The sequence below is a fragment of the Polyodon spathula genome, unplaced genomic scaffold, assembly GCF_017654505.1.
Source record: "Polyodon spathula isolate WHYD16114869_AA unplaced genomic scaffold, ASM1765450v1 scaffolds_1250, whole genome shotgun sequence".
NCBI classification, from domain to species: Eukaryota; Metazoa; Chordata; class Actinopteri; order Acipenseriformes; family Polyodontidae; genus Polyodon; species Polyodon spathula.
Genome location: NW_024472733.1, coordinates 36,903 through 49,313, shown reverse-complemented (window position 1 = coordinate 49,313; position 12,411 = coordinate 36,903). Strand labels below are relative to the sequence as shown.

At 46.6% G+C, this 12,411-nt stretch overlaps 2 protein-coding genes across 4 annotated transcripts; both read left to right on the top strand.

Moving 5' to 3' along the window:
* Window positions 1-1,798: 1,798 nt before the first annotated feature.
* Window positions 1,799-3,710, top strand: btg4 (B-cell translocation gene 4). Its single transcript, XM_041242275.1, has 4 exons — window positions 1,799-2,047; window positions 2,434-2,571; window positions 2,867-3,074; window positions 3,348-3,710. Exons 1-4 carry the CDS (start codon window positions 1,875-1,877, stop codon window positions 3,546-3,548), a joined length of 720 nt encoding a protein of 239 aa, XP_041098209.1. The 5' UTR covers window positions 1,799-1,874; the 3' UTR covers window positions 3,549-3,710.
* A 2,825-nt stretch (window positions 3,711-6,535) lies between these two features.
* Window positions 6,536-12,398, top strand: LOC121309375 (zona pellucida-like domain-containing protein 1). Of its 3 annotated transcripts, none has more exons than XM_041242264.1 (11): window positions 6,536-6,662; window positions 7,549-7,667; window positions 8,245-8,471; window positions 8,723-8,910; window positions 9,263-9,335; window positions 9,745-9,842; window positions 10,017-10,100; window positions 10,820-10,991; window positions 11,180-11,288; window positions 11,405-11,437; window positions 11,715-12,398. In XM_041242264.1, exons 2-11 carry the CDS (start codon window positions 7,574-7,576, stop codon window positions 11,882-11,884), a joined length of 1,248 nt encoding a protein of 415 aa, XP_041098198.1. In that variant the 5' UTR covers window positions 6,536-6,662; window positions 7,549-7,573; the 3' UTR covers window positions 11,885-12,398. The 3 variants fall into 3 exon arrangements, with proteins under 3 accessions (XP_041098198.1, XP_041098197.1, XP_041098196.1); XM_041242263.1 differs by having other exon boundaries at window positions 6,580-6,662; window positions 11,638-11,846; XM_041242262.1 differs by having other exon boundaries at window positions 6,591-6,662; window positions 7,552-7,667.
* Window positions 12,399-12,411: the final 13 nt, after the last annotated feature.

Sequence of the window (12,411 nt, the reverse complement as noted above, 5' to 3'; positions counted from 1 at the left end):
TGCTACTCCACTGCTCTCTACAGCTCTCGGCTTGTGATTCTGTCACAATCTATACAGGCCCTGTCCTGGTTATTATTTAAGCACTGTTTCCACTGTCCTTTGATCCCAACCAAAGCAGAGTGTTGTCAAGGAGACGGTGCAGTGGGGGTTCCGTAGTCAAGGCAGAAGCCTCCAGTCTGCTTGTTGCTAGGTGTGGTCTGGGCGTTGGGTTGCAGGGTGCTATTATTGAGCGGGCTTGCCTGGGCCAGCACTATATACACAGATACACAAGTCAAAGTGCAGCAGCTCACAGCACTGCCTTGCACTGGCCACGCTGTTAAACGTGTTGACAGGGAAAATGTACCTGCCTCAGCCCAAAACAGAAAAACACACACGTATATTTAGCACACGTTTTAAATAACAGTTACTTTTAAAAGGACTACAGCTAATGCACAACATGGAAATCAGACAGCTCTTCAACAGTGCCAGACACACCTTTCACGTCACAGGACCGAGCTTTCCATGCCACGTTATAATTCATTACACGTAACCAGCATGACCTGAGAAAGGCAGCTGTGCCGACACTGGAAAGAAATAGACAGATTCTAAATGGAACAGCCGAGACTGAGTCCTGGGAAACAGCGCCCCCCTGCGGTGCACCGCGGGAGTTCTGCAGCAAAGCCAGCTTCCTCTGGATCTCTCAAACTACATTACTCTGCTTCCACCTAGTGGGCGTCAAGGTGAATTGCTAGAAATATACGCACTGGCGAGACACCGGTGTGTGTGTGTGTGTGTGTGTGTGTGTGTGTGTGTGTGTGTGTGTGTGTGTGTGTGTGTGTGTGTGTGTATTGTATATTAAAAGATATGGGCTCTACATCTTTACATTTCAGTGGCTTACCACTGGCCCCCCTTTTTTCACACAGCGTGAAAGTTTGCATTGAATTGCACACAGCAGCAGAGTACAGCGAAGTACACGCGATTAAGGATTAAAAACATCTTGATTGGCTTTAAGAATCGGAGCTTTCATCCACTGACACGCACATTTACAATCTCTCAACAACCAACACTTCTAATATTATTATTATTATTATTATTATTATTATTATTATTATTATTATTATTATTATTATTAACATGGGAAGATGTTCCGTGTGATACCGGCCACGTGACCCCTTAAGACAGTAATTCCAGACTCAGGTCTCAATTAATTAACTCGACCCTTCATTGAACTGATGATTTACTTAATTAGACCTTTTGACTTGTTTTCAGCTCTTAAACAGCTGCAGGTTTCAAGTCAGTCGTGACGTTTTCTAAGTATCTTGAACTCTGCAGCAGTGTTTAAGAGCTGAGAACAATTAAAAAGGTCTGATCGCGCAAACTCTCCGTTAAACGAAGGGTCTCGTTAAGTGATTGCGAGCACAGTGAAATGGAAACCTGCTGTCAGCTCCCGATAGTTCATTAATATCAGCAGCATTAAGCTCACCTGTGGACCGGGTGACATCCTCACTCACCGAGGCCCTTTTCGGTGTATTTAAGCCGGTAACGCGTAAAGCCATTACTGGTGCGGAAGAATCAGTGAAAAGCGGACTCGGTGTAAAGCAGAGGTACGATACTGGCGGCTGTGCGTTGCTACCGCTGTAGTATCACTTTACATGCTTTCATTTCCTAAATTTCACGTACGGGCTATAGAGAGAAGATAGATTTGTGTAAGTTAGCCCGAAGTTTTCACTTCCTATTATATATGCCTGCGTGAACACGCTGAGCATTCGCGTTAGTGTCAAACGAGGACGGAATCCCTGTTGTAGGATGCAGGATAACCTTTGCATGAAGGACACAGAGTTAAAGCCCGCGTCTCTCTTCAGCAGGTAGACTGTCCATTTCAAACAGGCAGAGAGATGAAAGACGAGATCGCCGCCACCGTGTTTTTCATCACCAGGCTCGCTAAGAAGCACGGCAGAGCGGGCAGGAAGCACCTCGAGGAGTTTGCGGTTCAGCTGACGGCGATACTGTTCGAGAGATACAGGAGCCACTGGTACCTGTCCGAGCCGGCCAGGGGGCAGGCGTTCAGGTAGGACCGCTGGCTCTGCAGCCGGACCCTGCGTGTGCTTGCACTCGCCGCGCTACACGGGGGCGGACTGGTGCCTCTGCCCCACGTCAGGGTTGTGTCATCGATGTCATTATTTGGTTTAGAGATTTGTATTTTTGCCCGAGGTCGACGTCTCTAGTTTTGTTGGTAATCAATACGCTGCTGTTTCCTTAAGGTGTGTTTTAATATATTCTCAGTGCTCCTGCCTTCATTGCATGTCCTGGACAGACTAGCACGCTGAGATTGCAGTAACCCTACACAACGATTGCAGTAGTGAGGTGGAGATGCTTGCCGAGGCCCTGGTATTGCAGTGTGTGTCAGTGATGCTTGCGGAATGGCCAGTGAAGCCACTCTGCTCTTAACTGCAGGTGCATCAGAATGAACCGGTACCAGCTGAAGGATCCTCTGCTAGAGAGAGCCTGTCTGGAGAGCAGCATGGACTATGAGGACCTGGGCCTGCCCAAGGAGATCACCGTGTGGGTGGACCCGTATGAAGTGTGCTGTCGGTGCGTGGCTGTCCTGTTAATCCAGCTTTAGTGCTGCAGACTGTGCTCTGCATGGAGAATCCTTATTCAGACCCTACAATGTGCACATCTAGAAGTTAAATTGGCACAAGTGACATCTAGTGTGTGTGTTTGGCTTCCTCTGATTGTGTTTCTTGCACACACTTGGTCGAGTGTCTTGCAGAGTGCAAGGACCATGCACTCAGAGGTAGCTACTGAACACTTGACATGATTCATGAAATCTAAATGCATTGTGAGAAGCAGTGATTCCTTGCTGTAAGTGCTGTGTCTCCCACAGGTATGGGGAGAGGAACCCTGTGTTCAGTGTGGCTCAGTTTGAAGGTCAGGGGGAGAAGCTGGAGCTGTCTCGGTGTATCAGCAGTGCTGTGGAGAAGGCCACGTCAGACTACCACTCTGGGGCCTCCTCTGACGAGGACAGCTTCTGCAGCAGCAGCCAGGAGCCCAAGAGCATCCCCACAGTCAGCAACCCCAACAGCGTCTACCAGGTGCTGCTCTGCACAGCCCTGCTGTCCTCAATTGCACATCTTCACAGAAAACCTTTCAAACTTATGCACAACCCAGATCCCTTCTAAATGCCAGCCTTAAACTGTTGCCACTGTGTTTTTGCAAACTCTGTATTTGTTTCTTTGGGCATCCTGCATATACAGTATTGTACATCAAGTAAATTCTAAGCGATTGCAATCCATGTCCAGCACCCCCATCCTTATTGGCTGGTCCTGATCTCCACGCTAATCACTTCAAACCTTTTGTCTCTTCAGTTCAGTGACTTCTCAACCCAGCCTGTGCAGTCCTGGGCTCCATATATCAACAGGAAACAGTACCCAGCTGAGAGCTACCGCCAACACCAGCCAGCAGGGGGTGCTAGTGCCAGCAGCGGGTACAAGAGCTACAGGCCCTTGGCTGCTTTCTCCGGTCCGCGCGTCGACCGGTTCCACTGGGTCAGTAAGAAGCGCTCCTAGTGGCTTCCATGTGACTATCCAGCTGCACTTCAGAGCTGTGACATGAGTGATGTCGCTGAGGCTGTCTCTCCCTGCAGAGCGGGAGAGCACACCTCTTATATTGCAAGTGCTTGTATCAATGACTTTTTAATGAATCCTTCCTTTGTCTGTCTTTTTAAGCAACTCTTTTTGCAAGCTGTTTTATTGAAGAGATTATATTTTAATATGAATGTCTGTCTGTTTTTATTTATCTTGTATTTTTTGAAAAGGACTGACCCTAAAATAAACTATTTTTATGAAACCTCTGTTTTTACTGGATTGAATAGGAGGCTCCAGTGCTTTGTTCGCTTGTCTGGGTTGTGTAGGCGGCTGTGTCTTCTGCTCAGTTCTAGTAGCACTTGGCTGTGCTGCTCCGGTCCCTTCAGATATTGGACCCCTGCACTGCCTGATGTCTATTTGCTTCAGTCGGCTCTAGGGGTTCAGTCGAGGACCATGTTCTGTATTGGGTAAGACATGAATGTAGGAATGATCCATTTTAAGGAAGCTGTCTTTCCTGAGAGGAGAGTTCAGCTGCTGTATGGCAAAGGTAGTCTTGTTCTGTAGCTGCTTTTTTTTTTTTTTTTTTTTTTTTTTTTTTTTGTTTCTCATTTGGTGCACACTGTTCTGGTTAAAGGCCTTATTTCCTGTACAGAAGCTTATTTGTTTAGTTAATAAACATACACTCCCCAGAGCAGTTGCACCTTCATCACTTGAAAATGAACAAGAGGAGGCTGGCCAACTTGCCAAACCCCCTGCTTCCTCATTGCTGACTGATCTCAGAACTTTGTCAAGTATCTTCTAGAAAGATGCAACCTGATTAGGTAACCCATTCCATTCCCCTCACCACTCTCTGTGTGAAGAAGACTCCTTCAGCAACATGTTAACTGTCAACTCCATATCAGATTTTAAAGATTTCAAGCATGTCTCTCCCAATCCAGCTTTGTTCTAGACTTAAAACCCAGTCCCCTCATCCTGTCTTCACAGCTCGTTCCTTTCAGCCCTGCTTGGGTGGGCGTGGCTGCTCTGCCGGACTCTCCAGGGTCACAATGTTCTTTCTGTATTGCAGGGACCAGAACTAAACCCAGTGCTCTGTGAAGTAGTGCGCTCTCCCCAGTGAGTTCTGCAGCCTCAGTATAGCCCCCTTTGATTCATTCTCTTCTAACCCTGCGCCCCAGCATTGTTTGCCTGTTTAACCCTGCACTTGTGCTCTTGCTAATAAAGAAGCTCTGATATATGAATCTGCTGTCACACCCAAACCGCGCTGCGACCCTCGGGTAAGTGAGGTCCTGTCAATCGCTCTCTGCAGAAACACACATTGCTTTCCCTTCATTTCCCAGCATATCTCCTTTCACAATGCTGCCGCTATCTTAACACTGCAGATTGAAGATTGGTTAACACCGGAAAGAATGCGTGTGCGAGGATCACATTCCTTCTATTATGTAAGACTACCATGAGAAATGACTGCCAGCTAAAGCTGTCAATTTTGAAATGACAATTAAGGCACTGGATATCAGGGGACAAAGGCGGACTGCAGCTTAGAGCCGACAGAGCTTTGGGCATGTTCAATTCTCACGTCAGATGTAACCTTTACAGATTAAAGTAAAGAAATGGATATTGTGCTTTTCCATCGTGGAAACACACACACAGTTTGGAGGCTCTTATCAAGTTCACACTGCACCAGGGGCAGTGCACAGGGGTGTTGCAAAAACATGGCCCATCTCTAGCACAAGCTGCATTTCCAATTATAAAAGTTGTCCTCTGGTCCTGGTTTCCGTGCTGTGTTTAAAGGGCTGGTTTGGTTGAACCTTTTCGGATTTTAAACTCTTCGATCCTGTGCCCCAATTCTTCTTGGTTCCAGGCTGGATAGATCTGTTTCTTTCAGACTCTCTTTGTAGCTCAATCCTTTAAACCTTGCTAGGATTAGTCTGGCTGCTTTCATAACAAGATATTAAATGTCAAGGACTAAAAACAGCAAACAATCAGGGCTAATGGACTCTGTGGTGGGCAGGGTGGGTGTGCATGGAAAAGCAGGCAGTGAAGGCTGTCTGAAACACTGGCACTAGCTTTACAACGTGCTGGAGACCGGTCATTTTAATCGTGTTACTAGACATACAGAAAATGATAATCTAATAACTGTTCATAAGAACGCTGAGTACAGACCTGTACTTTTTCAATTGAAAAGCTGTGCTGTTGTTTGGATGAGGGGATGGTGTATAGAGTATAGTATTCCTGACTGAAGAAGGGGGGACAAGCAAACCCAAGACAATGGGATGGATCTTATTGCTCCCATATCTTACAAGAAACAATGTTCTGTACAGAGGGCTTTTCTGGCTGCCACTGAATGGGGTTGCATGCAAGCAACATGATTTCTAACAATGCTGTATTTTTTAGTTCATTACATGTGCCTTGTGGCACAATGTATCCTATTTCAGTTGTTCACAGTATTGTGTGCTGAAGAGGAACGGCGTGCTTGCAGCAGCTGCGACCACAGGGGATTTAGGATTTCTGGTAAGAGCAGTGAGGCGCCTTGGTGTCCCATTCTCCCAGCCTCCAGCGGGGTGCATGTGTGAACCACACTGGAGGCAGGAATAGCAGCTGAATGGGTTTGAGTTTCACAGTGTCTCCAGCAATGTTAGTCCATCCAGGCATCCATGTGTCCTACCACTAGTGCAGAGAACGGTGGCTCCTCTGATCATTCACGCATAGGTTTAGTTAGGGGGTAGGGGTACAGGGTAGGGGTAGGGTTATATCATGCTGAAAAATGTACACATTAAGTACACTGTAACTATGCATAATAACACTGCATGTGTACGTGTATTAAGTAACTGCTATGGAAATACACAGTAAAAGCTGAGGTCCGGGTCCCAAAGGAAATCCCACACTTCATCCTAAAGAAACAAAGCAAACAGCCATGGGAGAGACACACACAATAAGAAAGGAAGGGTGGCCTGAAGACTGGTAATCCACACCAGCTGTTCTGATAAGGATATCTTCAGAGGTATCGGGTATTACCTGCACAGAGTTTATAAAGAGGTGCTGGAGCTGCTGGAGGTGCGACCAGGCTTGTGAACAGCACAGGGCAGCACCGCTGATCAGGTATTTCAAACTTTACTGAAGCTGTAACCCCAGCAAATCCTAAAACTGACGTTTTGTGAAGCAAATGTTGTTTTTTATTTCAGGATCTGCAGATATTTAAACAGTAGATAAACAGATGCCACCAAAAGCACAGTTTTTAAATGCTGATTTAAACCTTCACTTTGTGCCTTTGGGACATTGAATATTATTAAAAAAAAAGTTTGTTAAAAATGAAGATCAGTTAGCGTGTAATAACGACACTAAAACAAGAACTGAGTGGTTTAAAGAGCTTGTGTTTCTCTTCCAGAAGCAGTCCTGAGCTCTGTGTGGTTTAAAGAGCTCGTGTTTCTCTTCCAGAAGCAGTCCTGTGCTCTGAGTGGTTTAAAGAGCTCGTGTTTCTCTTCCAGAGGCAGTCCTGTGCTCCGAGTGGTTTAAAGAGCTCGTGTTTCTCTTCCAGAAGCAGTCCTGTGCTCTGTGTGGTTTAAAGAGCTCGTGTTTCTCTTCCAGAAGCAGTCCTGTGCTCTGTGTGGTTTAAAGAGCTCGTGTTTCTCTTCCAGAAGCAGTCCTGTGCTCTGTGTGGTTTAAAGAGCTCGTGTTTCTCTTCCAGAAGCAGTCCTGTGCTCTGTGTGGTTTAAAGAGCTCGTGTTTCTCTTCCAGAAGCAGTCCTGTGCTCTGAGTGGTTTAAAGAGCTCGTGTTTCTCTTCCAGAAGCAGTCCTGTGCTCTGTGTGGTTTAAAGAGCTCGTGTTTCTCCTCCAGAAGCAGTCCTGTGCTCTGAGTGGTTTAAAGAGCTCGTGTTTCTCTTCCAGAAGCAGTCCTGTGCTCTGTGTGGTTTAAAGAGCTCGTGTTTCTCTTCCAGAAGCAGTCCTGTGCTCTGAGTGGTTTAAAGAGCTCGTGTTTCTCTTCCAGAAGCAGTCCTGTGATTTGTTCAAAGATGTTGTGTCTGTGTTTCTCGCTGGCTGTCCTGATCCTTCCTCATTACGCAGCAGCCCAGTACAACTGCAGTGCAGAGCTACACAGAACCCCAGGCAAGTCCCCCGCTGTGCCTCTCCGCTCTGCGGCTCTGGGAATGTGTGCTGCTGTACACAACTCTGCAGTGCCGGCTCTCTACCTTCACCTGGGTTTTATTGATTGCATTTTTTCAATACTGTTGAAGTGTTGTGAACCTGTTTAATGGAATATAAAAGGATATTGAAATGTATTGTCTGAGTAATGTGTACCTTCAGTTTAGCACAGTGAATTTGCAGGGTAATATAAACATCGTAATTTCTGAAATAAAGCACTCAGCAGGTCTGGTTGTTTATCAGAATCTCCTATGCTACACGTAAACTAGTGATCACTGCAGCACGCTGTCCATTTGAATTCATTCAGTTGCGTGTACAGCGCTGAAGCCTTTGCCAGTCTTTTCAGAGGAATGCATTCAGTGACCAGTGTTTGGACTGGAAGTGTTTTGATGTGATGATGTAGTAAAGTTGCTGCAGCCCGCTGCACAGTGAACACGCTGCACGATGTTTCAGTAGAGCTCTGTTCTGAAGAGTACAAGCTGTTTTGTGAGCTCTGTTTGGAAGACACAGCAGCCTAACCTGTCTGCTCTCTGTTTCGCAGTCAATGAAGATTTGACAGTGGCTTGCGGGCCGCAGTTCATTACAATAACTGTGGACGTGTGCACGGCGCTCTATGCTGGCTTTGACCCCACGGGACTGGCTGTGAACAGCCAGCACAATGACTCCCAGTGCAAGGGGCACATCGACTCCACAGTCACTCCTCCAGTCATCAGGTACAGACTCCCTGTCAACGGCACCTTGGATAATATCTGCAGCAACAGCGTTCAGGCAAGTGGAGAGCTTTCCTTCAAACCATCAGCAATATCCCACTTAGTTAAGGGGAGGCTGCAGTGGCACTAGCCTACAGTCCTCTGACAAGCCCCTCTCTCCTGATCTGAACACACCCTGCCTGCCGGGCAGTCCTGTGCCTCTCTCCAGCACAGACTGCTGTTTCTTTCTGCTCTCGTTTACACGTTTACATCTTCTCGCTCCCAAGCTGTTGAAATGTCCAGACTGTAATAAGCTGCCGTTTGTCTCAGATCGTGAACGAGGGTGCAGGGACCGGTTTTCTCAGTTCCTTCTCGAGCGTCCAGTCGGTTGTCATCAGCGGCTACATCGACACGCAGCAGCCATCCAGCGGGATGATCAGCTACTCCACAGACCTGTACTACGGCTTCTCCTGCCGCTACCCTCTGGAATACATCCTGAACAACACACAGATCATCTCGTGAGTCTTGGCATGCTGGGGAAACAACCACATTGCAAGCAGACTGGCTCGCTTCTTTAGTTTTTATTGCAGTGGATATTTGTGATATGAAATATGATAAAGAATAATCCGCATGTATATCTATATCTACATGTCTCTATGCATTTCTGTGATATATTATTAAGGGTGAATGTTAGGGATGTTCCAGATAAAAAAAGGTTCCAGACCCTCGCTCTTAAATCAATTCTCTTTTTTGAAAAGGTTCCAGACCCTCGGTTCTAAATCAATTTTCTCATTTGAAAAGGTTCCAGAACCCCTTGCTTCTAAATGCAGGGCTCACCTCACCCCTTTTCTCTTTCGTCTTCTCTTCCAGGTCCTCGGTGTCTGTGGCTGTGAACGCCAACAATGGTACCTTCATCAGCACTTTAAGCATGAAGCTGTATAATGTAAGTGCACCCGGCTGCTGACTCTACTGGGGTCTGTACAGAGTGGAGCAGGTGTCCAGTGTCATGACTTTTCAGTGAAATCAGTACAGTAACTGCTTAAGCTTCTGCGCTTTATAGGTGAGAAACTGCAATAAGGTAGAGTGCTGTTCAAGAGCTGGACTCCCTTCCCTGGAGCCTCCTGCCCTATCCAGACTCTTACTGGGAATTGCACAGGCTGAAACTAGACTGGCAGAGCTGTATTAACCCTAACCCTCGGTTCTGCTGAGTAGAGCGTATTTCTCCCCTAATCGATGGACTCTTTGAGCAGGCTGCTCTGTGATGCTGTTGTACCCTGCAGTCTCTTCTCTCAGTAGCCTGTGCTTGCAGAATGCTGAATCTCTGCTAACGGCTGTTTGTTCTGTGGTTTCAGGATTCTTCCTTCAACTATCCACTGTCAGTCCCTGAAACAGGCATCCCCACGAAGACTAAGATCTTTGTGCAAGTCAGGGCCAATAACCTCACAGGAAGGTGAGAGCTTTAGCCAAGCGTAAAGGTTTTCAGACAAACATGACAGCTAATTGGAGAAAAAAATACAAATGAAAGCAGCTAAGATGAAGTGTCCCGTGATGCTGTTATCTTTGTGTTGTCGGGACCCCCCTGTGAAGGAGTTGCTCATGAATCTGTCGTTCTCTCTGTTTTCAGTTTCAGTGTTCTGCTGGATCACTGCTTCGCCACGCCCGATCCTTTCAACATGACGTTAGCTGAACGCCATGACTTTTTCATCGGGTACGCTGAACAAACAACCCAGCATTCCAATACTCCCTGAATACTTCGGACTGTCAGACTATGAAGTGTGTATCACTGGCTGTTCCAAAACTAACCAAAGCCATCCCTTTCCAGCACAGCTACCATTCACTTCCAGACCATCTCACTAGATATTGTTAGAACTATTCATTTTGTCAGCACAGTGCTCTGCCCTGTTCAGACATCTGACCATCAGGAACCACAATAAAAAAACTCAACTGCAGAGTTTGTGATGGATTATCCATCAGGAACTGTGTGACACCTGAGAGCTGATAAGCAGTGCTAAGCACGGGGTAATCAATAGAGCTGATCAGCAGTGCTAAGCATGGAGTAATCAATAGAGCTGATCAACAGTGCTAAGCACAGGGTAATCAATAGAGCTGATCAGCAGTGCTAAGCATGGAGTAATCAATAGAGCTGATCAGCAGTGCTAAGCACAGGGTAATCAATAGAGCTGATCAGCAGTGCTAAGCACGGGGTAATCAATAGAGCTGATCAGCAGTGCTAAGCATGGAGTAATCAATAGAGCTGATCAGCAGTGCTAAGCATGGAGTAATCAATAGAGCTTTCTTTAGTTTTTGTTCTCTATCCACTCCCTCGTGATAAAGGGTTAGCATTGAAGAAAGGGCCCCAGTGCTGTTAATATCGCAGTGCAGTCAGTCTCTTCATCTCTCACATGTTTTCTGTATATTAATGCTCAGCTGCTCCAAAGATAACCACACGACCATCGTACAGAACGGGGACAGCCTGACTTCTCAGTTCCACTTCGATGCCTTTCGATTCGTGCAGCACAGGGACAGGAAATTATCCAGCATCTACCTGCACTGTGTGACCAGACTGTGCCAGCCCTCCACCTGCAAGGATCTCAAAGCGGTGAGGCGCTGTCAGAGATATCAGCTGCAGCAGATGCTCTCAGATAGAGGACTGGGAAGGAGATTGCTAGCAAGCTGTAATGCTGTCCCTCATTGTAACAGGTCTGCCCAATGAGCATGCTAATTTACCAGGGTGATCTTTCCTAAGAGGAGATTGTCAGATTGTAATGCTGTCCCTCATTATAACAGGCCTGCACTAGCCACAGCAGTAGAAGGAGACGTGATGCTGAGACACAGCCCCTGGACTCAGCAGAGACTGTCACTGTTTCCGCTGGACCCATCTTCACCAAAGAGCTCGGTACGACTCTCTTGTTCTCGGTATATCTCCTGCCAGAGAGCTCAGCAGCAGCAGATTTGCTGAGGCTGTGTGATGCATTGCTTCCGGTTCTTATCGCGTTTGTTTTCCCCCCACAGAAACTCTTGGTGAGATCGCTGCTCAGCAGTCTGGTAAGTACCATGTGTTACTCCTTCAAGTCATTGGACCAGTCACTGCATCACTCGGACCCATTCTGCATGTCCATTAGCAGGGTGGATAACCGGGCACGCTAAATAAAACAAATTGAAAAGCGTGCTCATCTACATGACAGAAGTGAAGGAGTGTTTTTCTTATTAAATTCCTCCTGTTAAAGGGTTTGATTCCTCTGCAGATGTTTCTCTTGTCCTGTGGTATGATCCAGTAGAGCAGTATGGTCCAGACTTGCACACCCTCTCATTCTCCTCGCAGTTTACCACGAGACATTGCAGGAGACTCTGACCGGCCTCGTTGTTGGCGTCATTTTCGCTGTCCTGCTGGCGGTCGCCGCGGTCGTGGGAGGCTGGTTCATGTTCAAGAAATATCACGTGAGAGAGAGAAAACCAGGGCTAGAGGGATACCCCAACCAGGGCTTCAACTGACCTTCCCAACACACCCCATCATACAGCTACTGCACTTGAGTCTGGAATGCAGGTGGAATGCAGGTGGAATGAAGGCTATTTAATTATTAGAATTGTGCTAGTAATGCTATGTATGGTCATTTTGCACTTCAAAGAGGTAGTGAACAAGTTTATAATTTGGCAAATTAGAAGATACCCCAAAGACTTGTCTGTTCATTTGGTTTTCCGAGTTTTCAATGCTGGTATATTAGCGTTCATCTGTAAGCATTGTTTCATAGTTATTGCTGGTGTTAGCTGGGGTTTGGGTTTAGTTTTTTATGATGTGGAAACTGATTTACTGTTGCATGAAGCTAATCTAAATGGGGGGGGAGGGGCTGTACTGCATCCTTCTAAAATAACAGTGTGTTTATACACACTCGCACATACCCACGCACACACACACACATCTATCACAATTCAATTCTATATGATCCTCTGTACATTGTACTCCACTAGCTTTGCATTGTCTCAATTAATAAAGCCTCTGTAAGCACAATGCCTGCCTTTGG